Raw genomic sequence first — 24,560 nt, 5'->3', positions numbered from 1 at the left:
ATGCCACTACAACTTGCCCTATTGTCAATCAACTATCTAAAGGGATTCTGATTGTTTCTGACGTGTGTGTGTGTTTGTGTGTGTGTTGCAGGTCCAGATGCTGGTGGGCGAGCTGCGCAGGGTGACCCTGCTGTGGGACGAGCTGTGGCTGGGCGTGCTCCAGCAGCAGCACATGCACGTCCTGCGCAGGATCCAACAGCTGGAGGACGAGGTCAAGAGGGTCCAGAACAACAACACACTGCGCAAGTGAGTCTCACACACACACACACACACACACGTGTCACCGATCTAGTCATATCAGATCAACGACTGCTTCAAGAAAGAAAGGGAGAAATTAAGGAGTCTTGTTAAATTGCGTTCAACCAGCGCCTCCTAGTGGTAAGAATGCTGCTACAACACCAGTGTGTTTCTCTCCCTCCCTCTCTCTCTTCTCCCTCCCTCTCTCTCGCTCAGAGATGAGAAGATCGCCATCATGCGTGAGAAGCACTCTGCCCTGATGCGGCCCGTGGTGTTTGCGCTGGACCACGTGCGCAGCATCACGGCGGCGGCGGCGGAGACGCCCCACGAGACGTGGTTCCAGCAGACTTACGGGGAGGCGCTGCAGTCTGCCCTGGACCGGCTGAGGAGCCCCCACAACCCTGCCAACCCCGCCAGCAGCTGGGTCCCCTTCAAACAGGTGTGTGTGTGGGGGGGGCCAATAAGAAGCGTGTGTGTATTTAACCCCCCTCCCCCTCCTGTGTATCTGAGTCTCCAGCAGAGTGTGTGGGTGTGTGTGTGTACAGTGTTAAAGCATTTCTCCTACCTCGCCCCTGGTGTGTCACAGATCATGCTGTGTGTGTACAGTATTCAAGCATTTAACCCACTTCCCACCTCCCCTGCTGAGTCTCCAGCAGAGGTGTGTGTGTGTGTACACAGTATTCATGCATTTAACCCCCCCCACCTCTGTGTATCACAGATCATGCTGAATCTCCAGCAGAGGTGTGTGTGTGTGTGTGTGTGTGTGTGTGTGTGTGTGTGTGTGTGTGTGTGTGTGTGTGTGTGTGTACAGTATTCATGTATCGCAAGGACAATAGACTGTAGCTCAGCTTCTACCCCAGGGCCATTCAGGCCCTGAACACAGCAAAGACCTAGGTTCTGGGCCCTGGACAGTCTGGACGGATTGATGGCAGCTGCTGGATTGAAATCAGGTGTAGTGCTGAGGCACAAATGTGTACATTTCAAGCCTGCAAACTGCGACACTTTAAATGAATGTGCAATATCACTATGTGCAATATGACAACCCTAGGGTACATAATGAATGAATGAATGAATGAATGAATAAATGAATGGACTTTATTGTCATTGCTACAGTACAGGTACCAAACAACGAAATTTAGGAGGGGTGGCTCCCCTGGTGTTAGGAAAGGAAAAAAAAAAAAAACTTTTAGAAAAAGAATAAAATCACAAGAAGGTAAGGAGCTGGTTTACATAAATAAAGGCTATGTACACAATCCACTGTACTATACTGCACAGATAGTTAACTAGGGTTGTCATATTGCACAAAAGTATTTTTTCACGTTATTTAAAGTGTCACAGTTTGCAGGCTTGAAATGTACATGTTTGTGCCTCAGCACTAGCATAAGGTTCAGAGAATAGGAAATGTTAGAATAGGTATAGCAGTGTTTTCTCCAGGATTTTTCACATTAGTGGCGGGGTGGTCGTCTTTCGCGCGCGCAGCGCGAGTGATATTTTTTTTTCCGCGTGCACGCGAAAACAAATATAATTTCTTAAATAGCGGTTAAGTCATTAAAGCCGAGCAGGTGATTTTATATAGAAGGTGATCAAATACCAATATTGTTATGTACGACAGTATGTCATTGCAGCACTTTGTTGCACTTTACGACGTCACGTTCTGTTAGAGCTTTACGACTGTGTGTGTGTGTTGTCAGAATGAATGGCACTTGACAGCAGTGTTGTTCCGATACCATTTTTTGATCCCGATACCGATACCTGACCGTGCAGTACTTGCCGATACCGAGTACCGATCCGATACCACGGTGTTTGAAAAAACTAAACAAAAAAACATGTTTTTTGAGCCGCATACTCACCTCGATGTAAAATTATTGCTAACACTTAGTCTGGCACTGCTCAAAACCTTTGTAAAACAGGAAAAAATACCAACAGAGAGTGAATACTGAATGAATACTTTTTTTTATTGTCTACCTGGTATGGTGACAAGAAAATCAACCCCTTATAAAACCTGAAATGTGGCTCTCACAGATGCCAATCAGTGCAATATCCATTTAAGATATAAAACAGTCGTAGTAGTAGTGCAACAGCGAGTGAACATTTACAAACAAAATAACTTTAGTACTTAAAAAAAAAAAAAAATATCGGATTTTTTTTTTGTGTTAGTACTCGCCGATACCGATACCAGCATTTTTGTGCGTATCGGTGGCCATGCCGATACTAGTATCGGTATCGGAACAACACTACTTGACAGTAAACGGATCTCAGTTTGTATACCTGTGTGGATCTACATTTATTAGTATAACACAAACATAATAAATTAGATAGAACAACCCTGTTCATTAATGTTCATTAATGCTTGAGTTCATGCTGTGTGTGTTATTGAGACCGTTGGGAGAGAGAGCTCGGGTGAACTAAGAAAGTTGTGTATGAGAGTTTACAATTAAACGCACAGATTACATGAGAGAAGCTATCTGTCATTATTTCAACCACTGTCCAAGTGGGGACGTTACAATACTTTCGTTTTAGAACGAAACGTTAGCCGCTTGCAGCGTTTTTAGCAGTCACCATTCTTGAGCAAAACATGATACAAACAAACATTCAAATACTCGTGTCGTCTTGATTTTTTTTTCGATTTCAATGTATGACGCATCATTTGAAAGCTTACCATCTGTAGTTTCAGACTATGTAAACAAACGAAAAATTACGTAAGCAAATGGTTATTATTTATCTGGTATTCATAGCTTTCAGTCACGTGGTTTCTTCCCTAGCAACCACCAACCTGACGGGCAAAAAGTATCATAGCAACATCGCTCAACATGGCGATTTACCGGCTGCCTACTATTTAGACCACCTCACCCATGAAGAACTATCAAGATAGTGATAGGAGTGGAGGATCGACTCCATTCAAATGGTTTTGGATTCCATGTCTTCTCCTCTATCCGGACACGTTGGAATTATTTTCCTAACCCCCGGAGAATCAAAGTTATTAACCCGCAAAAGGTGCGTCCTTGACCGGCTTTCTCCGTGAATAACGTAATATGGAGGTGGTACAAACACAAGACTATTATTGCTAAATTCACCATCAGTATACGGTCATTTTGAGCCCTTAACCACCTCGCTGACACCCCGAGAAGATATACTTTTAACTCTTTGACTGCCAGCCATGTTCAGAGCGGAGAGCTCCACACTGCCAGACTTTTGGGGCATTTTCGCTGAACTTTGAAGACCCACCAAATATTGACTTTTCGGACTACATAAACATTGAACATATCTACCAAAACTTTAGACTCTCTTCTTTCATCAGAAAAAGAAAGTTTGTTTCTAGCCTCTTTGAGTGTTTAGAAATCGGCCGTAGAACATAGGGTGGTTTCAGCAAAAACACCTGATTTTGACCAATAAACAGAGAAAACGAGCTTTTTCTGCAGAGAAGCAAATTCAAGCAAAACGGTGACTGACGTCCACATATTTTAGTTTTAGTGACACCTCAAACATCTGAAAAGTTGTTTACTTCTATGAAACAATAAAAACAACACAGGAAAAAAGGCTTTTGATGACAAAATAACTACATTTATTCACAGATTTAGAACATTTAGAATCATCATCACTCAATAATATTTTTTTTCTGTGTGGTAGGCTTTGAAGCACTCTCCTGAGTGCAGGGGTACATGGCAGGACCTGCACCACATTCTGGTCTCTCTCCTTTTACCCCTTCGAACGCAGACCCTACATTTTCTTGCTGGCTGTGTGTTATTGCTGGTGGGCCTTAATTTTTCCAACTCATGCCTGGCCATCCGGCCATCCAGCCTGCTGTCTGGGTCTCTCTGTCTTGCTGCCCTGGTTTGTCGGACCTCCTCCCCCCCCTCCTCCTCTCTCCCCCTCCTCCTCTCTCCTCCTCTTCCTCCTCCTCCTCCTCCTCCTCCGCTACATAGGTTTTTTCAGTCCACGACCTCGCCACCCTCCTCATGAACTCCAAGTGTGTTTTGCACTTCCCCGGGTTCCTGGCCTTGTACAGCACATATGCATTGAACACACACAGCTGAAATAAGTATGCCACAAACTTCTTTGACCAGTTGAGTGTTTTCCGTATGAATGGGTAATATGCAATGTTCTGGTCAAGTTTGTCCACCCCATTCATGCAGGCATTGTATGCCACAACACACTGCGGTTTGAGCTGACCCACCTTCTCCTTCTTCCCCTTCTGCCACACCTCCACCCTCTGCATGCTGTCATGGTGGCAGGTTGTCACCATCCTCACCAGACGCTTGTCCTGCCATGCCATAACCAGCACCCTGCCATTGTGCCGCACCACCCTCCCCTCCACACCCAAGTCGTTCTTTGTCGGCTCCCTTATGATCTGCGGTTCCCCCCTGTTTTTTCGCAGTGTTCCGCAGACGTTGGTTTTGGCTTTGATCAACTGCTCACTCAGTTGAACAGAGTTGTAGAAGTTGTCCATGTAAAGTGTGTATCCGTGTCCTGTGAGACGGTCAAGGAGGGAGAACACTGTGTCTGGGAGTGTGTTATGCTGGCCAACATAAGGCTTCATGTTAAAACAATACCCAGTATAAGAGTCACACAGTATGTAGGATTTAATTCCATACTTCACCGGCTTCTGAGGGTTATACACTTTGAATGATAGGCGGCCACGCCACTGCATCATTCCTTCATCAATGCAGATACTTTCAAAGGGCTGATACAGCTCTTTGAATTTGGCTACAACATGATCTAAAATAGGACGCACTTTATACATTTTATCTGTGGCGTCCTGTGATGCATTATTGTTGTAGTGGAGGAACTTCCAGATGAGCTGATACCTGTTCCTGGACATGGTTTTATTGAAGTATGGAGTGGCGTCCTGTGGATCCACACTCCAATACATTTCTATTTTTGGCTTTTTTATGTAACCGGTGATGAAAGTGAGTCCAAAGAATCGTTTCAGTTCTGGGACTGTCACCGGTTTCCATGACCTCCCTCTGGAGTGTCGGGATGTGTCGGGATGTGCCTGTAAAAACTGCTTGGCATACAGGTTGGTTTGATCTGCAATGTGCTGCAGCAGCTCATCAGGAATAAGCAGCTCCAGGAAATCAACCGGCCGGTCAGATTCCAGCTCTGCAGCAGCATTCTGGGGTCCAGGGGTTGCCGTGAATGGAACCTTTGTGGGTTGCCAGTCACCGTGACCCCAACCAGCAGCTTTCTCTGAAGACAGCCGTCTCCTTGCAGTAAACCCACTGGTTGAGGCACGTCCTCTGCTCGATTCAGGAACTGTAAAATATTGAAATATATACCATTTTATACAAAATATATATACAAAAGGCATGTTTTATTGCTTTGTAATGATGTAGTGTAATAGTAATAGTGTTATACTGCTCTAGTGATGGTTATAGTTTCAGCACAACACACACAGGTAGACATCAACACAGAGAGGTCACACACAGGTCATCAACACACACATCAACACACAGAGGTAGACTTCAAAGACACAGGTCACACACAGGTCATCAACACACACATCAACACACAGAGGTAGACTTCAAAGACACAGGTCACACACAGGTCATCAACACACACATCAACACACAGAGGTATACTTCAAAGACACAGGTAAACATCAACACAGAGGTAGACATCAACAGAGGTAGACATCGCACGCGCACACGCACGCACACACACGCACACGCGTGTGAAACAGCCTCTCTGACCTGAGGCAAGGCACATTTATTTGTGTAGCACATACATGTAGACCCAAGGTTACCCATAACTACCTCATAACTAATATTAGCCTTACATCACATTACCCATAAACATCCCCTCTTCATCTCCCTCATATCTGCACACACACACACACTCACACACACTCACACATACAGGCACACACACACACACACACACACACACACACTCACACATACACACACACGGTCTGTAAAGAATACAAAAAGAAAAACTCATTCATTCATTCATCATTCAACAGTTTTACCTTTGCTTTCCACACGTGTGTCTTGGATCGTGGATCCGCGCTGATCTGGAGAGGAGCCCCTGCTGCTATCCGATATGGGTGGCAACCACTCGTCTGACGAGTCGGGGTACTCGTCAGACGGGCCGCGCGTCTTCTATACCATGACCTGATCGGCACCACACTCCTTGCAGATCCACTGCCAGACAAGCTCTGTGCCAGTGTCAACTGCTTATAATGCTTCTCTCCTGCTCTCGCTATTTTCGCTACTCGTTTCGCCATCTCTTCAACCCTCAACAAGCCAGTTCCGTCTCCAGGCTTTTATAGCTGAGCTAAATCGAACTACTGCCCCCATCTGGGACCGAAATACATTACACCCAAGTCTGAAATTCACACACTAGGTGTAGAACATGTCAATAAAGCGATCCCCGCGGAAAAAAACCCAAAAAAACAAAGACGCCATTTGGCGTCTTTGGCAGTCAACGTTACTATTCTATAAGACGCCAATGTCTTTGGCAGTCAATGAGTTAATATGAAACTCGATCAACCGGGAGTTCTACCACTGCTGGACGAAACTCCCAACTCCCGCTGTTAGCGGGGCAAGGGAATATTTATATCCGGGAATTCGCTCCTTGCTGTGTCCATGGTGATAGGAGTGGAGGATCGACGCCATTCAAAAACTTTTGGATTCCATGTCTTCTCCTCTATCCGGACACGTTGGAATTATTTTCCTAACCCCCGGAGAATTAAAGTTATTAACCCGCAAAAGGTGCGTCCTTGACCGGCTTTCTCCGTGAATAACACCGGTTATGGAGGTGGTACAAACACAAGACTATTATTGCTAAATTCACCATCAGTATACGGTCATTTTGATGATCATCATATCATAGCTTTCATGTGACGTCTGATGATAGATACCACTTCTGCGCCGAATGTACCGCCACCGTAATTTCTAAACGGTTTGTGCTATCGAAAAAAATCCAACTGTCCCTGAAAGCTGAGATGTTGCACTTCAACCAACATATAGGATATTACGGTAAAATGTGACGTGAGGACATTCTCAGAGTCAGTTTACTCACAGTGATTGGCGGAGCGTTCAGGGACACATGCTTTTTTTCAGTTCTCCGGTCATAATAACTCGCTGCCTTTCTGCGCAGCCTGAATCAAAGTGGACTGTCTGAATCATTTGGTGGCGGAGGAAATTCATTCGTGGCGGCCCGCCACCAATAAATGCATATAGAGGAAACACTGGGTATAGCATAGCATAGAGTACAGCACAGTGTTTTATTTGTATAGTATAGTATAGTGGATAGTGTACATAGCCTTTATTTATGTAAACCAGCTCCTTTCCCTTGTTTTTTTCTTTTTTTTTTTTCTTTCCTAGCACCAGGGGAGCCCCCCCCTCCCAAATTTCGTTGTTTGGTACCTGTACTATATCAATGACAATAAAGACCATTCATTCATTCATATTTAACCCCCCCCCCCTCTGTGTATCACAGATCATGCTGAGTCTCCAGCAGAGGGCCCAGAAGCGGGCCAGCTACCTGCTCCGCCTGGACGAGATCAGCCCGCGCCTGGCCTCCATGGCCGCCACCGAGATGGCCCTGCCAGGGGAGGTGTCCGCCACCGACGCCCTGACCATCCAGAGCGTGGGCAACACCATCACCATCCTGCCCACCAAGACCAAGCCCAAGAAGCTGCACTTCCTGGGCTCGGACGGACGGAACTACCCCTACCTCTTCAAAGGTACCAGGCCGGACACGAGCCTGCCTAAGTGCTAGGGATAACTCTGCTACCTTTTAAATACCTTTTAAGTACTTATAACTGATATACTGACTAATATGCATATTCTCCATCAAGAGAATAGATAGAATACATAATATGCAATGCCCACCTGGTTGCACAATTTAGTTATTTTTACGTTGTGGGGGAAAAAGGTTCAATGAACAATCACCTTCTGCCTGAAAGTTAAATGTTTCTGGGGGGAAAATGCTACGGTTTTGAGTACCGTCAGCCTGAACCCTTAAGGTCCAGTTTCTCCATCCCTCCGTCCTTAATTATATCCCTCACCCGCCCCCCCCCACCCCACCCCCCAGGCCTGGAGGACCTCCACCTGGACGAGCGCATCATGCAGTTCCTGTCCATCGTCAACACCATGTTCACCAAGGTCAACCAGCAGGAGCAGCCCCACTTCCACGCCCGCCACTACTCAGTCACCCCGCTGGGCACGCGCTCTGGCCTCATCCAGTGGGTGGACGGCGCCACACCGCTCTTCGGCCTGTACAAGCGCTGGCAGCAGAGGGAGGCAGTGCTGCAGGCACAGAAGGTTAGGAGCGGTCGGTCGTCTTCGACATGAGGAGCAGATTTGATGAGATCTATCTGACCTAACCCGTACTCTAACATGACAGGCTTCTCAGTAACCTCTCACCTCTTTTTCTCTTCACCTTTCTTGCTGTCTTTCACTCTCTGTCCATCCCTCTTTCATTTTGTCTCTCTCTCTCACCCTCTCCTCCCTGCCTCATTCTCCAATTTTTCACACTCCCTCCCTCTCCTGCTTGCCTCTCCTCCCTCCCTCCCTCTCCTGCTTGCCTCACCCCTGCCTCCCTCTCCCCCAGGCCCAGGACTCGTTCCAGCAGCAGGCCCAGCCCTTGCCCCTGGTCCCCCGGCCCAGTGAGCTCTACTACAGTAAGATCGGCCCCGCCCTGAAGGCCGTGGGCCTCAGCCTGGACGTGTCGCGGCGCGACTGGCCGCTCAGCGTGATGAGGGACGTGCTGAAGGAGCTGATGGAGGCCACGCCCCCCAACCTGCTGGCCAAGGAGCTGTGGTGCTCCTGTACCACGCCCAGCGAGTGGTGGAGGGTCACACAGGTGAGCTAGGGGGGTTTCACAAAGGTGACACAGGGGTCAGAGGTCAAATGGGCGGGGGGGGGTTGTTGTTAAGGGGTTTGAAGTAAAAGTACCTGTGGTCAGAGCCATACACAGAGTACTCTGGCATGTGTGTGCCTGTGTCGATGCCCAGATAGGTTAATAACATGGAAGTCAATGTGAAGTAGTGATGGTGGTGAATGTACTGATTGTGAGGCTGATCTGCCCTCTCCTCTCCTCGGCTTGGCTTACGCAGTCCTACGCCAGGTCCACTGCTGTGATGTCAATGGTGGGCTACATCATTGGCCTCGGCGACCGTCACCTGGACAACGTGCTGATTGACATGACAACAGGAGAAGTAGTGCACATCGACTACAATGTCTGCTTTGAGAAAGGTGAGGCTTTGATTTTATTGCTTGCTGTGTGCATGTGTTTGTATGTCATGATGATCATTTGTGTGTCTGTCTGTAAATACATGATATGTAAATGTGTGTGTGTGTGTGTTGTCCAGGAAAGAGCCTGCGTGTGCCGGAGAAGGTGCCGTTCCGTATGACCCACAACATTGAGACGGCCCTGGGCGTCACCGGGGTGGAGGGCATCTTCAGGCTGTCCTGTGAGCAGGTCTGTCATTGCTGCAGTGTTTCTAAATGAATAAATGACAATTACACATTACAACATTTTAAGTATGCTTTATTAGTAGCTGGAGGAACGTGGATGAGGAATATAACCAACGCTGACCAAAACAAAAAAAACTATAAGATGTAACGAAACGCTTTGCTTTGTGGGTGAAATGCTTAGTTAAACGTCTCTTCTGTGCACCAGGTGGTGCAGATGATGCGCAGGGGCAGGGAGACCCTGTTGACCCTGCTAGAGGCGTTCGTCTACGACCCCCTGGTGGACTGGACGGCCGGGGGGGAGGTGGGCTTCGCCGGGGCCGTGTACGGAGGAGGGGGCCAGCAGGCGGAAAACAAGCAGAGCAAGAGAGAGATGGAGAGGGACATCACCCGCTCCCTCTTCTCCTCCCGCGTGGCCGAGATCAAGGTGAGGCAGCCGGGGCAGGAGGAGGGGCTTAGGTAGACGTGGCACCTGTCTATCAATCGCCTGTGTTTCGCCTCGATTTCTTGCCTCCTTTTCAAATAACATTGGAGGAGGAGGAGTGTGACGTCACGCCTCGAGTGTAGCTTTCATGTAGCTTTTCTCCTGCGTGTGTTTCAGGTGAACTGGTTTAAGAACCGCGAGGAGATGCTGGGGGTCTTGCCCCAGGTGGAGGGGGCGGTGGAGGAGTACCTGGGCCTGCAGGAGCTGCTCTCCCAGGGGGAGAAGCTGCAGGGCACGCTGCTGGAGGAGATGGGCTTCCTGGACGGGGCCGAGAGCCGAGCCGACCACCTGGTACTCACCCTGGAGCACAGGTCAGAGCCTCACACACACACACACTGGTACTCACCCTGGAGCACAGGTCAGAGCCTCACACACACACACACTGGTACTCACCCTGGAGCACAGGTCAGAGCCTCACACACACACACACACACACACTGGTACTCACCCTGGAGCACAGGTCAGAGCCTCACACACACACACACACACACACACACTGGTACTCACCCTGGAGCACAGGTCAGAGCCTCACACACACACACACAATTTTGCTTTCTGATACTCTGAAAACTCTGAAGAGTTGTGTGTGTGTGTGTGAGAAAAATGTATGCATTCGCTGCAATGTAAGTCGCTTTGAATAAAACCGTCAGCTAAATGGCATATATTATTATTATTATATTAGTAACCCCAGGCCCCTCTGTGTGTGTAGGTATTCGGAGCACACCCAGCTGCAGTCCCGCCAGCGGACGGTGCAGGAGGCCATCCAGGGGAAGCTGGTGGACCTGGACCAGTGGATCTCCCATTACCAGGCAGCCTTCTCCAGCCTGGAGGCCACGCAGCTGGCCAGCCTGCTGCAGGACATCAGCAGCCCCATAGACCTCGGTAGGACACACACACACCAGGGTTTCCGTTAGAAAAAATTGCCGCCGGACATCGTGTCTGGGAAGATTTCGATTTACCGGACAAACGTGATATATTCCGGTCACCATATTAAAATATAATAAAAAAAATATATTTCAAAATCATATTTTTTTCCCCCAAATCTAATATAGCTGTTTGTCGCGGTGATTACTGTTGTGTAGCGGCCTATATATGCCATTTAATGTCTATTTCTCATCCGATACGATTAGATGCGAGCTATATAATATATAATAATATAACATGATTCGCATGCGCGCTATGCCATTATGTCCAGCGCTGAACGGGCGCATCGATCAATTACGTTAACTGAAGTTTGTTAAATTGTTTGGGATTAATGTGAGTTTTCTATTTTCTCTTTCCAGTTTTACCCTTTTTTAATCAATAAAACAACGTCATTTCTATAACCATATATCTCCGCAACTTGCAATGCGCATTAGCCGTGTTGTAACGGTTTTCCTCGTTGACTTGGTTGTCCGGGGTGCCAGTCAGGGCGAGGCCTGACAATTTGAGTTAGTGTGGGGTTGTTTTAGTCAGTCTTTAGTCAAGTTAAACCTTTACAAGCGCTACATGCATCAAAACATGAACCCTTTTTTGTTATACACATGTGAATAGGTTATTGTAATATTATAGCATTTTGCACAACAGACGAAAATTTGTACACAAAGGACATGTGTTGCAATTCAGGTGCACTGTATTGTCACGAATAAACAAAGAACTCTCAAAAAATCTACTCAAATATGCAACCAGCGTTAACTTGGGAGTGTCCAGTTCACAAACTCCGATAGGCTTAGTGGTGTCGGGTTACCCGCGCTGCTTTAGATGAGCAGCTCCTGCTCTCTCCCCAGCTCCGGTGCAAGCGTATGACATTCCCAACGGCCTTGTATCCAACTGTATCCTTACGGGGCATTGTATCCAAAGGAATCATTACGTTTCATCCAGCTCTTCGCGGTCCGAGTAGGCTAAAACATTTACCGAGACGCAGACAGCAGACGCGACCTGCGGCACAAACACGAACGGACGGAATAATCCACTTCCTGGTTTGTTTGAATCATCCCGCTCTCAGCACTCGGTGAGAGACACCTTATCATTTCGCGTCGTCTGTAGAGAACGGGGATTGGATGATTTACGATTGGATACCGGCAGCGTGTGACGTGTGACAGCATGTGAAAAAATCGTGGAAGTGACAGTCGGCGGCGGAGACATGGCAGATGTGACCTTGCCCTCCCCAAGGCGACTTCGGTCCGCAGTTTTAATTCGGTTACAGGCACACTGGAGAATACAGGGATTTTTTTAAAATAGAAGGAATCAGAATGTGAACTTTAGCGAATTGTATTCAAATTGTGCTTAGAGGGAATTATTTTCACCGGACATTTATGTCCGAGTTTTCAATTTGTCGGACTTCAACTAATTTTACCGGACAAAGACCGGTAATTGCCGGTTAACGGAAACCCTGACACACACACACAAGTACATACGGAGTCCAGAAAAAAGGGGAAGAGATATATTGAGGCTTTCATTAAACGGAATCGATTCCATGGTCGAACCTTTCTCAGAGGGAAGCCATAACTAACTTACACTTGGTTTTGCCAACGTTTATCCTTGGTGCGGACCGTCTGTTGTTTTTGGTGATGGGCAATGCATTTGCCACGCGGTAGAGGGGTATGTCTAGACAAAACAAGACCATGTTTTGGAGGGGATTGATTCACGACCTTGCGAGAATTGTGTATAGGAGACTCGAGGCACAGAGGGGTTAAAATGAATTCTTAACACGCTCGCAAGGTTTTGTGGGTGGGAGGGTTTGATGTGGGCTGGGACCGTAGTTGTGTGTGTGTGTGCCTGCACAGCCTACTGCAGCAGCCCTATAGGGGGGTGAGTGCACGCCACAAACTAGCTTGCTAGCCTCAGTCCACTGTGCATGCTTTCCACCTGTTAACAGATCCAGTGCCTTGACCTTCTGCCACTTCTCTCCTGTCCCCCCCGTCCTCAGGCCCACCCAGCTACGTCCCCGCCACCGCCTTCCTCCAGAACGCAGGCCAGGCCCACCTCATCAGCCAGTGCGAGGGCCTGGAGGCGGAGGTGAGCGCCCTGCTGCAGCAGCGCCGCGGGGCCCTGCGAGGCTGCCTGGAGCAGCTGCACAGCTACGCCACGGTGGCCCTGCTGTACCCGCGGCCCGTGCTGCTGCGCCACAGGGCCCACCAGTGGAAGCAGTGGATGGAGGAGCTGGTCTGCGACATGACGGTGGACCACTGCCAGCAGATCTACAGACAGTGAGAGAGACACACACACACACAGTCTCTTTGTTTGTTTTCTTCCTCCTCCTATTTGTCTTTAGTGAATTTCCCCCACTCTTTTTCACAGCTCTCGTTCCCTTTTTTTGTGTTTCCCGGCGTTTGCCTGTGCCCTTCTCTCCTTTACTGTTGCTTCCCCCCCGTCTTTTTTATTATCCTTTTTTCCTTCTTTGTCCCTCTCCATCTTTGTCGATGTGCACCTGTAATGTGACGTATGGACGTATGGATGTTTGTGTTTGTTGTGTATCGTTGATACAAAATGTTGACCGTCCTAACCGTCCCCTCCTCTCCTGCTCCCCCCTCCTCTTCTCCCAGGTACGAGGTATTGTTTGCGCCCCAGCCCCCCCCGGCCACCTGCCAGTTCCTCTCCAGCGTGGAGCTGGCCCTCCAGCACCAGGCGGCGGAGACCAACACGCGGGTGCTGCGGGAGGCGGAGCGGGTCAAGGCGGAGGGCACCAGCACACACGCCTGCGAGGAGCAGCTGCAGGAGATCGAGCGCTGCATCGGCGTCTTCCTGCACGAGAACCCGGAGCAGGGCTCACCCAGCCTGGCCGGGATCATCGCCTCGGCCCTCTGCGCTCTCACCAGGTGTGTGTGTGTGTGTGTGTGTGTGTGTGTGTGTGTGTGTGTGTGTGTTTTTTCGTGTGTGTGTGTGGGCTTGTGACTTTCTCAACGAAGAATGTGCGTGTGTGTGTGTTCATTTTAAACCCCTTTTTCATGTGTGTAATTTGGAGATATGTGTGCTTTTAACACCCCCTCTCTCCCCCCCCAGACGTAACCTGGTGATGGAGGGGGCGGCGGCCAGCGCTGGCGAGCAGCTGGTGGAGCTGACGTCACGTGGCGGCGCCTGGTTCCTGGAGGAGCTGTGCAGCATGAGCGGCAACGTCACCTCCCTCAGCCAGCTGCTGCAGCAGTGCCAGCTCCTCCCCCACGACCTGGACCTCCCCTCGCCCGCCGAGACCGCCCAGGCTGTCTACCTGTCCAACGCTGTCTACACCTGCCTGCAGGTGTGTGTGTGTGTGAGACCTGGGTTGAAATAGCGTTTGCTTTAGCCTCTCTGGAGCTCTGTCTGAGTAGAACCTTTGGGACTATTTTATCGGTCCCATTGCAGCAGTCAACCACATCTTTATGTATCTGACGGTCTGTGCCTCGTTGAATTAGGTGTCATTTCAGGGCTGGATGAAAGCCTGCGCCTACTGTGACCAATTACTCCCTCTCCCTCCCTGACCTCCACCTCCAGGAGCTGAACACCAACTTCCGTCAGATCATCTTCCCAGAGGCGCTGCGCTGCATGCTGAAGGGTGAGCCCACCCTGGAGAGCATGCTGGCGGAGCTGGACCAGCTGGTGGAGCAGTGCTCTGACGGCCTCTCCCTGACGGGGCTGGCCGACGCCCTGCACGCCCACCTCCGCAGCGCCGCCATGGGCCTGGAGGAGGAGCCCCACTCCCACTGCCTCCACATCACCAGGTAGGGCTGGGAGGGGTTGGGTATCAAATAATTCATTACCAGTCGATATTTAATTTGTGTCAGTGGTAATGTATGAAGATATTTTTGTTGTAGTTCCGAGGGCTCGACCCTCCTCTTTCAGTAGTCATTAAGAGATGTTGTCAAGGTTTGAACACTTACACGCTCCTCTCTCCCCCCAGGATGTTGCGTGCTCAGTACTCTGAGCTCATCCAGCCGCGCAGCATGGACGGCCCGGGCCAGGAAACGCCCAAGATGTCCGCAGGACAGATGCTGCTTGTGGCCTTCGACGGGATGTTCGCCCAGCTGGAGACTGCCTTCGGACAGCTCACAGAGAAGGTAACAGACGCTTTCGCTTTCTTCTTTTACGGTTGCTGCCTGTGAGACAATACAAATACTATACAGATTGGTCTGTGAAATTGAAACGCTGCTGTTTCTCTCTCTTCCCCCCCCCCCCCCCCCCCCCTCCAGCTGAGCTCTATGGAGGTGCCGTCGGCCTGGCGCAAGGTGGACGTGATCCGGGAGGCGAGAGCGGCGCAGGTGCACTTCTTTGACAACGCAGCCCACCGGCAGGTCCTGGAGGAGGTGTTCTTCCTCAGGAGGCTGCAGACCATCAGAGACTTCTTCAGACTCTGTGGCTCCTTTGCCCAGACCCTCTCTGGTAAGACCCCTGGACCTAGTGGTTTATTTTCTTACTCAAATCCCCCCTTTGTCTACAAACTCGTAGTAATGTAATCTTAACATGGTAACTGACCATGAAGTATTTTCATAAGCGCTTTGTTTTATCTGGAACTTAATTTAAAGCTCTATTATGAATGGGTCTGTGTGTACAGTATCAAATCCCCACTATGTCTGCTGAGCTAGGGACGGACAAAAGTCCCAACACGTCCTATGGGTCTCCATGACTGCGGCAGTAGATGTCTGCGTCAGCATGATCTATTAACCCCTTCCTCTCCTCTCCGTCCCTCCCCTCAGGTACGTGTCCCCCAGCGGGTGAGGACCCCCCTCCCTCCAACGGCCCTGTGCCCATGGGCCTGGCCAAGCCCCTGTACCGGGGCGCCCCGGCGGCTGGAGGCCTGGTGGCGGTGGTGAGCGAGGAGCAGATGACGAGGCCCATCAAGGCCTTCACGGCAGAGTTTGTGCGCCAGATGCTGATGGGGCTGCCCACCCAGGCCCTTGGGCTGGCGCTCTGCAGCGTCCTCTCTGCCCTGGGCCTGGACCTCATCGCCCAGGTGGAGGCCAAGGACTTTGGGGCCGAGGGCAAGGTAGGGTGGCGATGGAGCACAGGGAAAATAAACAGTCAGTCTGTCAAAGGGGTAGTTCACAAAACCTTTCTTTTTTTTTTTTATTGTTCATTGACATCCCCCCCCTCGCTCGTGTTCAGTGTAGCATTTCATCACAAAATGTTAAACAAAAAAAACAACAATCTTTTTTTCCCCCTTTACGAAACGTCTTCTCCTGCTTGGTGGCAGGTGTCTCTGGACGAGCTGTGTAAGAAGGCGGTGGAGCAAGGCCTCGCCGGGGGCCGCCTGTCCCAGCTGCTGCTGAACCGGGCCAATGTGCTGGTCTCCTCCTACGACACGGCCTGGAAGAAGCTGGACCTGGTGCGCCGGCTGGACGCCAGCCTGGACGCCTGCAAGGTCAGCCTGCAGAGGACCCAGCTGCACATCGCCATGTTCCAGGTGAGGTGAAGGTGTGGAGGTGTGTGTGGGGGGGGAGGTGTGTGTGTGTGTGTGTGGGGGGGGGGGGGGTGGTGGTGTTTGTGACGTGACTCCAGCTGTACATCACCGTATTCCAACTAAGAGGGGGGAGAGCGACGTGTGCATGTGTGGGGTTGAAAAGCCCCTGACCCTGGTGTGTGTGTGTGTGTTACAGTGGCAGCACGAGGACGTGCTGGGCGCTAGGACCCAGCCCATGAGCGTGAGCCCTCCGCCCCGCTCCATCATCCTCAGCAGCATGAAGAAGAAGCTGTACAAGCTCAGTCAGGACGAGGCCGCCATCGCTGCTGTACAGGTCAGCAGGAACATCCCTCCTACAACTACATTATCATTTAAAACTCAAGAGGCTCCAAGAAAGCCATTTCTCATATTCACATCAGCGTGGCCCGTCTCTGTGTAAAATGTTCATATTGATATAAAATAATGCCATGTTGGATACTAATCACTATTGGGCCTTCTGACTTAAACGTGCCGTTTTTTGTGTGCTTTGATATCTCGGTGAAATGAAATATCTGCTACGTCTCCCTCCCGCAGGACAAGTTGGCGGTCCTAGAGGGCAGCATCGAGCAGCGTCTGAAGTGGGCAGGGGGTGCCAACCCCGCCCTGGCGCCGGTGCTGCAGGACTTTGAGCTGACTATCGGTGAGCGGCGGTCCCTGGTGACCCGAGAGAGTCAGCGCACCAGCCAGGTACGTCCTTCCCATGGGAGCAAATGAACAGGGGTTGAGTGAAGGCCCCTCTTAATTGTTATGTTCGGGTTCATGATTTTGGGACCGGGAAAAGCTGATCCTAGAACTGCTTTCACTTGTTTTTGTAGTTTATTGAGATCCGAGGTGATGGGAAGGAAGGGAAGGCACTCATGGACAATTGAGTCATCCATCTTAGATGCCTCGAAAAATAAGAACTTCTGCAGAATTACATTTGTTGTTGTTTTCCTCTCGCCAGGTCACATTCCTGTGCTCCACCATCCTGAACTTCGAAGGTCTGCGCACGCGGACCCCCGACGCCCTGAACATGGACACGGCTCTGTTTGAGCTGCTGAAGCGCTGCCAGCAGACGTGCTCCTACGCCGCCCAGTTCAGCACCACCGTGTCCCCGCTGGAGCTGCAGCTGCTGCACAGGCTGGTGAGTCTGACCCTCGTCTCAGTCCCCCCCCCTCAACCCCCACTGTCTCAGGAGGGGAATGACACCCTCTGACGCTCTGAGCCTCGGTCGACCTCTGGTAGGACGTGGAACCGATCTGGAGATGAGAAAGCATCCGTCATGAATTAGGTCCTAGTTTTTTTTATGTTCGTGCGCCCTCTCATGACTCTGTATGGGACTGCTACTTACAGTACGTTACCAAACCAGACCTGATGAATCAATTGTTGGTTACTGTTGTTAACATGTGTTCATTTATATGCACTGTTACATTTACACAACTGAGAGTAAAGCGCCTGAAGTGTTTCATGTGGAACGTGACTGGCTCTGTCGACTGCCTCGCTGAATAATTTGATAGATTTTTATGAACATTTCCACACTAAATGGATGCTTCACCTTCGGCCACAGATAATGTGATGCTAATTTCAAGATCATGTATCGAAGACATTCGCTGGTCTCTCTCTCAGGTCTTTAGACAGCTACCTGCTATGCCTACTAAATAATCTAAGTATTCCATTTCAAACACAGCCTAAATGTGTGTTTCCCCCCAGACCCCGGCTTTGGACCTCCCCATCGGCAGCCCTGATTGGCTGTCATACGCCCAGAAGACCCTGAGCCAGGAGCTGTCTTCCCAGAGGGCTGTGCAGGAGGAGCGGGAGCAGCAGCTGGACACGGCCACAGAGACGCTGCAGCTGCTGGTGGACTCCATCAAAGGCACCCTGTCCACCCACAACCGCCAGCTGGCCGACGTCAAACACCTGCTACGCGCCATGGCTAAGGTATGAGCTGTGACACACACACACCTGCGACTATTTACACTGCTCCACAAAACACCTCATATTAGGGCTGCATGATATATCATATATATTTCAGCATCGTCATCGCGATGTGCGCATGTGCAATAGTCACTAGGGCTGGGACGACGCGTCGACATAGTCGACGTAATCGACTACGTCGACTTGCGTAATGTGCGTCGCAAATAAATAACATGGCTGCGACCAGTGGAAACATGGAGGAGGCTACTAGCTAATGTTACACAAGCAATGTAGCTCACCACAGTTTGTATGTCTTGTCTTCTGGTGTTAGTAACGTTAGCTATGTAGCTGGCTAGCTACGGTAGCCTATTGTCATTGTGGTGATCGCACCTACGTTATCTAGCTCGTAGCTCGCATGCTACGTTAGCATCAATTTAGCTAATCATAACATAGCAGCATTTCTAACTGCAATAGCGGCACTGCGCCGACGTGGTGGCGGGGGCGCTGTTTTGCAAATAAGTTAGCTTTTGTTTTTGCTAGCGAAATAGCTGATAGTATGTTGACTGCTCAAGGAGAATACATATTTGAAAGTACAGAATGCCTGAGCCTTATATTGCATTATATTATATTATATTTTGAATGGTCATCTGGTGCCTGAATATTGTGTTTTCCTTTACATAAATAATGACATTTCCACCATAAATTGATGCAGAAAGGGCACAAATTGGTGCATATCAATTCACCAGAATGCAAGAAATTAAGTGTTTGATGTTTAAGGACCCCCAGACAGCCCTGCTTCATGGGCCCCCCCGATGTCAAACACCACTGGTACCACCTCCGCCTCATTTTGAGCCAGGAAAAACCCTGATGGCCATGTTGGCATTCAAGTTGGCTAAACATAGCAGTGAGTCTGCCCTGTGTCTGGGGCTGTTTGACAGAGGCAGTTACAGTAGTAGTAGTAGTAGTAGTAGTAGTAGTAGTAGTAGTAGTAGCAGGTCGCCGAATTAAAGGTGTCTGTGTTTAATTGCAGGCCCACAGACAGCCCCCATACATCAGCTGATCATTTAAAGTGGCGGCCGTCTGAGTAATGTGCATGTCACACGCTGCTTTGTTTTATAAGAGCAGCAGCTATTACCCAGAGTGCTTTATAAAGACACTGTTAAACAGAGAGACAATACAGCCATTATTTTGGGGGAAATTAAGTGATGCATTAACCGAACAGTAAAAAAACAAAAACGTTAGACTAATCGTTAAATTAGTCGTTAGACTAATAGAAAAAATAATCGCTAGATTAATCGTTAGAAAAATAGTCTTCCGGGACAGCCCTAATAGTCACAGCACATCGCAGCACTTGCAATGTTTTGATTCCAGTGGTCTAGCACCACGGTCTACTGTGCACACATATATGTCGGCATGGGTTCGAATCCGGCCCATGCCCTGCTGACATGCCCTCTTCTCCTTACTTTCCTGTCTATCTTCACTGTCCCTATCCAATAAAATGAAAAATATGAGTAGGATTGCCCCACTCAGAACCTTAAAAAAAGTAACGTCAGTTGTATGGAATTATTTCCACTACAGAAAAGACGATGTTGACCAAAAACAGGTACTTTTGTCAACAGTGCCTAGCGATTGTTGCCATAGCACGAGGTAACATGACTAATTTATTTAACCATTTAAATTGGCACCACAAAGCTCTGTGTGACGAGAGCGAAGCCAGAAAGACAGACTGCCTTTGCCGGTGGAACACTAGAAAGGTTCCAAAGGGCAAAGGGAAATCACTGATGCGATAACTTTTCACCTTGCGAAAGACATGGTACCAATTTACACAGTTACCAAAGACGGTTTTAAAAAACATGATCCGGTCGCTTGACAAGCGGTAATACCATCTTGTACCATGTACAAGACATGCAAAGGCCAAGTTGAAACAGAAAAACAGTTATTTTTTACCATTTTTATTTATTTTTTAGTTGTTTTTTTCTATGCAGATAAACTCCCTTACAAAATCATTCTAGAACAATTTATTAATTAATAATTTCCAAATAGAGCTATTCAAGTCTTCTGGTGAAACATTCCTGTCTTTTTTTCATTTCGCAATGTATATTGCATAAAAAAGATATATCGCAATGTCCGGTTTTTTTCAATATCGTGCAGCCGTACCTCATATTATATGAAACACTAACATCTCGCCTCTAAAACCCTCAGGACGAGGAGAATGCGCTGGCGGAGGGGGAGGAAGTGACCTACGAGGGCAGTGTGCGGGAGTTCCTGTCGGACTACAAGGCGTGGCAGGACAACGTGCAGATGGTGCTGTTCACCGTGGTGCAGGCCACCGGCCAGCCTCGCAGCCAGGAGCAGGTGGAGCTGCTGCAGGAGATCCCTGCCACGCTGAAGGAGCTGCACACGCAGAGCCAGAGGTGTGTATGGACACACACACACACACACACGCACAGAGAGCCAGAGGTGTGTATGGACACACACACACACACGCAGAGCCAGAGGTGTGTATGGACAGGATCCTGCATACACACACCCACAGAGCCAGAGGTGTGTATGGACACACACAGAGCCAGAGGTGTGTATGGTGTCCTGAAAATCTGAGTTCAGACTGACTGGTCCTTGGTGAAACTTGAAAAAAATGCGATACTTTTGAGTATTTAGTAGTTGCAAGCACGACTCTGCTACTCAAGAACAGAGCAGAAGTTACCTAGACATGTACATCTTTACTCAAAGCTCTCCTCTCCAGGGCGGGGCTTTCACACGTTAGAAATCTGAGGTGGTAGCCTTGGACAAACGGAATGGCTTCTGAACAGGACAATGGTTCCTCACAGGAAGCATATTCTCTGATCTCTAACAGACAGTCAGGTGTTTTCTCAGCCGTCGCTGCCTGCTCCCCCAGGGTCATCTGCATTATCTAACGTGTTTGTAGCGTTATAGGAGGACTGCTCGTAAATACAACGTTACACTGTCGCCCCAGAGTGGTCAACCTGTCCATTCCTTAGTTTAAATTGAACATACACAGGGGAGATAATCAAAAGCAAGACTGCCAGATCAGAGACAACTTCCCTGATCAAAAGGTATCTGTCCTCTCTGAGTAGAACCAGGGGTCACTCCAGTCAGCACACCTTGGTTAAAACTTCATGGGCCGGTTTCACAGACAAGGCTTAAGCCTAATCCTAGACTAAAAAACATCTTCAATGGAGATTTTACATTGAAAGTGTGATTTAGTCCAGGACTAGGCTTAAGCCTTGTCTCTGAAACCGGCCCCATGTCTAGGGGTTGTGTGTTTGAACTAACAACTACATACATACATGTTTAACGATTAATAACAGTAGAGTCATTAAGGCATGTTAAATGGAAGTATTACACTCACTAAACAATCACTATTACATATACATATTTTGCCATCACAATGGACACGCTGCTGCATACACACACACACACACACACACACACACACACACACACTCACAATGAAATGAAGGGACTACGTATACAGAGCCCAGAGGTATACACACATTACACACCTGCACACACGCACACTAATGTAATCTGATGTTCTTGTCCTCACCCACAGTGTGTATAACGGTCTGGTGGGCTTTGCGTCTCCGCTGGTGACAGAGAGGGGCAGTGACTGTGCCAGCCCCACCTCTGCCGCTCAGACCAGCTTTGCAGCAGGTATGTCCCTTTTAAGGATCACATTCTTACAAGCAGCCAAGTTATGGCTAGGACATCTTTTACCACCACTTGCTTTGAAGGGAATATCCCTAATTTTTTTGTTCTTCACATCTTTTCTTTGTTTCTCTCTCTGTTTTACCCTCATTCTCTCCCTCCCTCTAGCAGTACGATGCAGTGGGGTTAAGACAGAGTCTGACTCCATGTCCCAGAATGCCCGCAAGCCCTTGCCCCGTAACCTGGGCACCCCTGCGGACACCCCGCCCAGCACGCTGCTGCTGACCAGCAAAGGCCTGAACCCCAGCCCCAAACGGGCCGTACGCGACCCCAAAACGGGACGAGGTACAGTACTTAACCCCAGTAGAAGCACATGTGCATCTGACTCAACGTCCCAGGTCTTGCGTCGTGGGCTAGTCTGACCTGCTGGTCGTGTGTTTGCGTTGCAGCTGTCCAGGAGAGGAACTCGTACGCAGTGAGCGTGTGGAAGCGGGTCAAAGCCAAGCTGGAGGGGAGAGACGTGGACCCCAATAGGCGGATGAGCGTCACAGAGCAGGTACGCTACACGACTCCTCCAACGTTGTTCTCATCTAACCTCATCGGCTGTTTTAGGGCGTCTCTTGACAACCCAAATAGATGGAGCGTTTACACCGTAACAGATTGCCTTACCTGCTTGGAGATTTAGGCAGTTTAACCCCATTGAGACGTAGCTATTTTGTGTTCCGTGTTATGTGACATTGATCACTTAATTTCTGTCTTGACTTTTTTTTTCCCTTGGTACCACCATTTGCCGCTCCTTGCCATACCTCTATTACGCCCCCTACAGGTTGACTATGTCATCAAAGAGGCCACGAACATGGACAACCTGGCCCAGTTGTACGAGGGCTGGACGGCCTGGGTGTGAACGGCGACTCCGGTAGATCTCTTTGGTCCAGCGAAGGGTTAGACATCCACCAGAATCCACCGGGTCTGGGGCGAAGGAGCCGCGCAGCACCCGTGCCGCACATGAGGGGGGAAGGGGGGCGGACGCCTAGACTACCCCCCCCCACACTCCTGGGGCACCACCTGGGACCCCTGTAGCACAGCTGCACCCACCCCCGGCGATCCAGCTAACACAACGCTAACGGGTCTGCACCCGTCTCCTTAACGGTGTTTAGGAGGGAGCTGTCCGGGACGGGGAGGGGGGAGGGGAGCAGGGGGGCATGATGACATGGCCCCCCCTTGCTTTGAATAACCTTTTCCCCCCACCCCCACAATCCACCACCAACCTCCACCCACGATTACCACCGCCCCTGTTGACCTAAAAAACGACAAACACGATTGATGGTTCGCCACAGGGGGAAATTCAGCAGGAAATGCAAATACCTTATATGGGCGCACGCCTGGGTTCATTTACATCCCGTCCCTTAAAGAGCAGAGTTGGGTTACCCAGCATGCTGTTGGGGTTGGACCTCTTAGTGGGGTCAGAAGAGGGGCGGAAATCCAGGTGTCTTCTGAAGAGCCTATGGGCTGCTCCTATTTTTTGAAATCTTCTCCCTGATGGTACAGTGATTCTGATTGGCCAGTGGCAGATCTGCGTGCTATGTGATTGGGCAGGTGTGGCGTGGGGAGGCGGGAGAATTCGTAGGCTCAATGGACTCCATCCAAAGCCTGGGAGAAAAATTATTTCAGGAAAAGAAAAAAAAAAGACGTTTAAGACTGTGTAATCAAGACTTTTATTTCTCCTCTAAACATGACTTGTAAATGAAGAAAAAAAATTATGAAACTACTTATTTTACACCTCTTTAAAACGTGTATCACTCAAGTTCACATTAAAAATTGATTGTCAAGTGGAGATGGTTTTTGAATGTCTTAGCACTGTGTACAATGTGCTTCAAGTTAATGGATCCTTTTGTCCGAGGTTTTTTGGGTTGATTTGTGGATGGACAGAGGACAAAGTAGGGAAATATGTAAATTCTCTGAGCGATGAGACCTTGGAGGGAAATTCAATTTCTAACCCCTTTTCTTAAATGTGCATCTTTAATCTCTGTTGTGTACCGTTGGCTTTTTCTCCCTATCCCTTCTTTGAAAGTAACTTTAGACTTAGATTGCTGCCTTTTTTTGACTTGCCTGTGGAAAAACTTTCCTGATATACATCCTTCCTGATATGAACCCCCCCCCACCCTTCTAGCTTGCGTTTTACTAATATTGACTTTCTAGTTTTACATTTTTAGTGGAGGAGAAAAAAAAAGTAATAGTGATGTTTTTGGTGATGGTGCAAACTGTTATTTCTTAAAGATTTTATTAGATTTTGTTTGATGCCAAATAAACTTGGATTTATACGCTCCTCTGTCTCTTTTCTTTGTTGAAAATAAACAAACACTTTTAATGCACATTGCCTTATAGGATTTTGGGTTTTGTGACAGTAAAAGAAGAAATTACTTTAAAATAAGCTGTTATAAACTAGGGGTCTGAGCATTCAGCT

General features: G+C 49.0%; 1 protein-coding gene across 1 annotated transcript in view; it reads left to right on the top strand.

Moving 5' to 3' along the window:
- Nucleotides 1-24,411, top strand: part of smg1 (SMG1 nonsense mediated mRNA decay associated PI3K related kinase) — a gene marked incomplete at its 5' end in the record, with an annotated part of 54,142 nt that extends 29,731 nt beyond the window's left edge. Inside the window, 27 exons of the mRNA XM_080524022.1 lie at nucleotides 92-246; nucleotides 454-676; nucleotides 7,681-7,927; nucleotides 8,278-8,507; nucleotides 8,797-9,048; nucleotides 9,302-9,440; nucleotides 9,557-9,666; nucleotides 9,868-10,086; nucleotides 10,261-10,454; nucleotides 10,853-11,025; nucleotides 13,052-13,331; nucleotides 13,668-13,940; nucleotides 14,125-14,359; nucleotides 14,593-14,819; nucleotides 14,999-15,155; nucleotides 15,288-15,477; nucleotides 15,792-16,081; nucleotides 16,289-16,498; nucleotides 16,692-16,829; nucleotides 17,069-17,221; nucleotides 17,478-17,657; nucleotides 18,224-18,451; nucleotides 20,630-20,841; nucleotides 22,002-22,102; nucleotides 22,265-22,441; nucleotides 22,546-22,652; nucleotides 22,923-24,411. Of these exons, the coding sequence (XP_080380148.1) occupies nucleotides 92-246; nucleotides 454-676; nucleotides 7,681-7,927; nucleotides 8,278-8,507; nucleotides 8,797-9,048; nucleotides 9,302-9,440; nucleotides 9,557-9,666; nucleotides 9,868-10,086; nucleotides 10,261-10,454; nucleotides 10,853-11,025; nucleotides 13,052-13,331; nucleotides 13,668-13,940; nucleotides 14,125-14,359; nucleotides 14,593-14,819; nucleotides 14,999-15,155; nucleotides 15,288-15,477; nucleotides 15,792-16,081; nucleotides 16,289-16,498; nucleotides 16,692-16,829; nucleotides 17,069-17,221; nucleotides 17,478-17,657; nucleotides 18,224-18,451; nucleotides 20,630-20,841; nucleotides 22,002-22,102; nucleotides 22,265-22,441; nucleotides 22,546-22,652; nucleotides 22,923-23,000 (5,178 nt within the window). The 3' untranslated portion in view covers nucleotides 23,001-24,411. The remainder of the gene's footprint in view (nucleotides 1-91; nucleotides 247-453; nucleotides 677-7,680; nucleotides 7,928-8,277; nucleotides 8,508-8,796; nucleotides 9,049-9,301; nucleotides 9,441-9,556; nucleotides 9,667-9,867; nucleotides 10,087-10,260; nucleotides 10,455-10,852; nucleotides 11,026-13,051; nucleotides 13,332-13,667; nucleotides 13,941-14,124; nucleotides 14,360-14,592; nucleotides 14,820-14,998; nucleotides 15,156-15,287; nucleotides 15,478-15,791; nucleotides 16,082-16,288; nucleotides 16,499-16,691; nucleotides 16,830-17,068; nucleotides 17,222-17,477; nucleotides 17,658-18,223; nucleotides 18,452-20,629; nucleotides 20,842-22,001; nucleotides 22,103-22,264; nucleotides 22,442-22,545; nucleotides 22,653-22,922) is intronic.
- Nucleotides 24,412-24,560: the final 149 nt, after the last annotated feature.

The sequence above is a fragment of the Nansenia antarctica genome (genome assembly GCF_963989245.1).
Source record: "Nansenia antarctica genome assembly, chromosome: 2".
Classification (NCBI taxonomy): domain Eukaryota; kingdom Metazoa; phylum Chordata; class Actinopteri; order Argentiniformes; family Microstomatidae; genus Nansenia; species Nansenia antarctica.
Note: the sequence above shows the minus strand (reverse complement) of the source record. Positions and strands in the feature narration are given on the sequence as shown.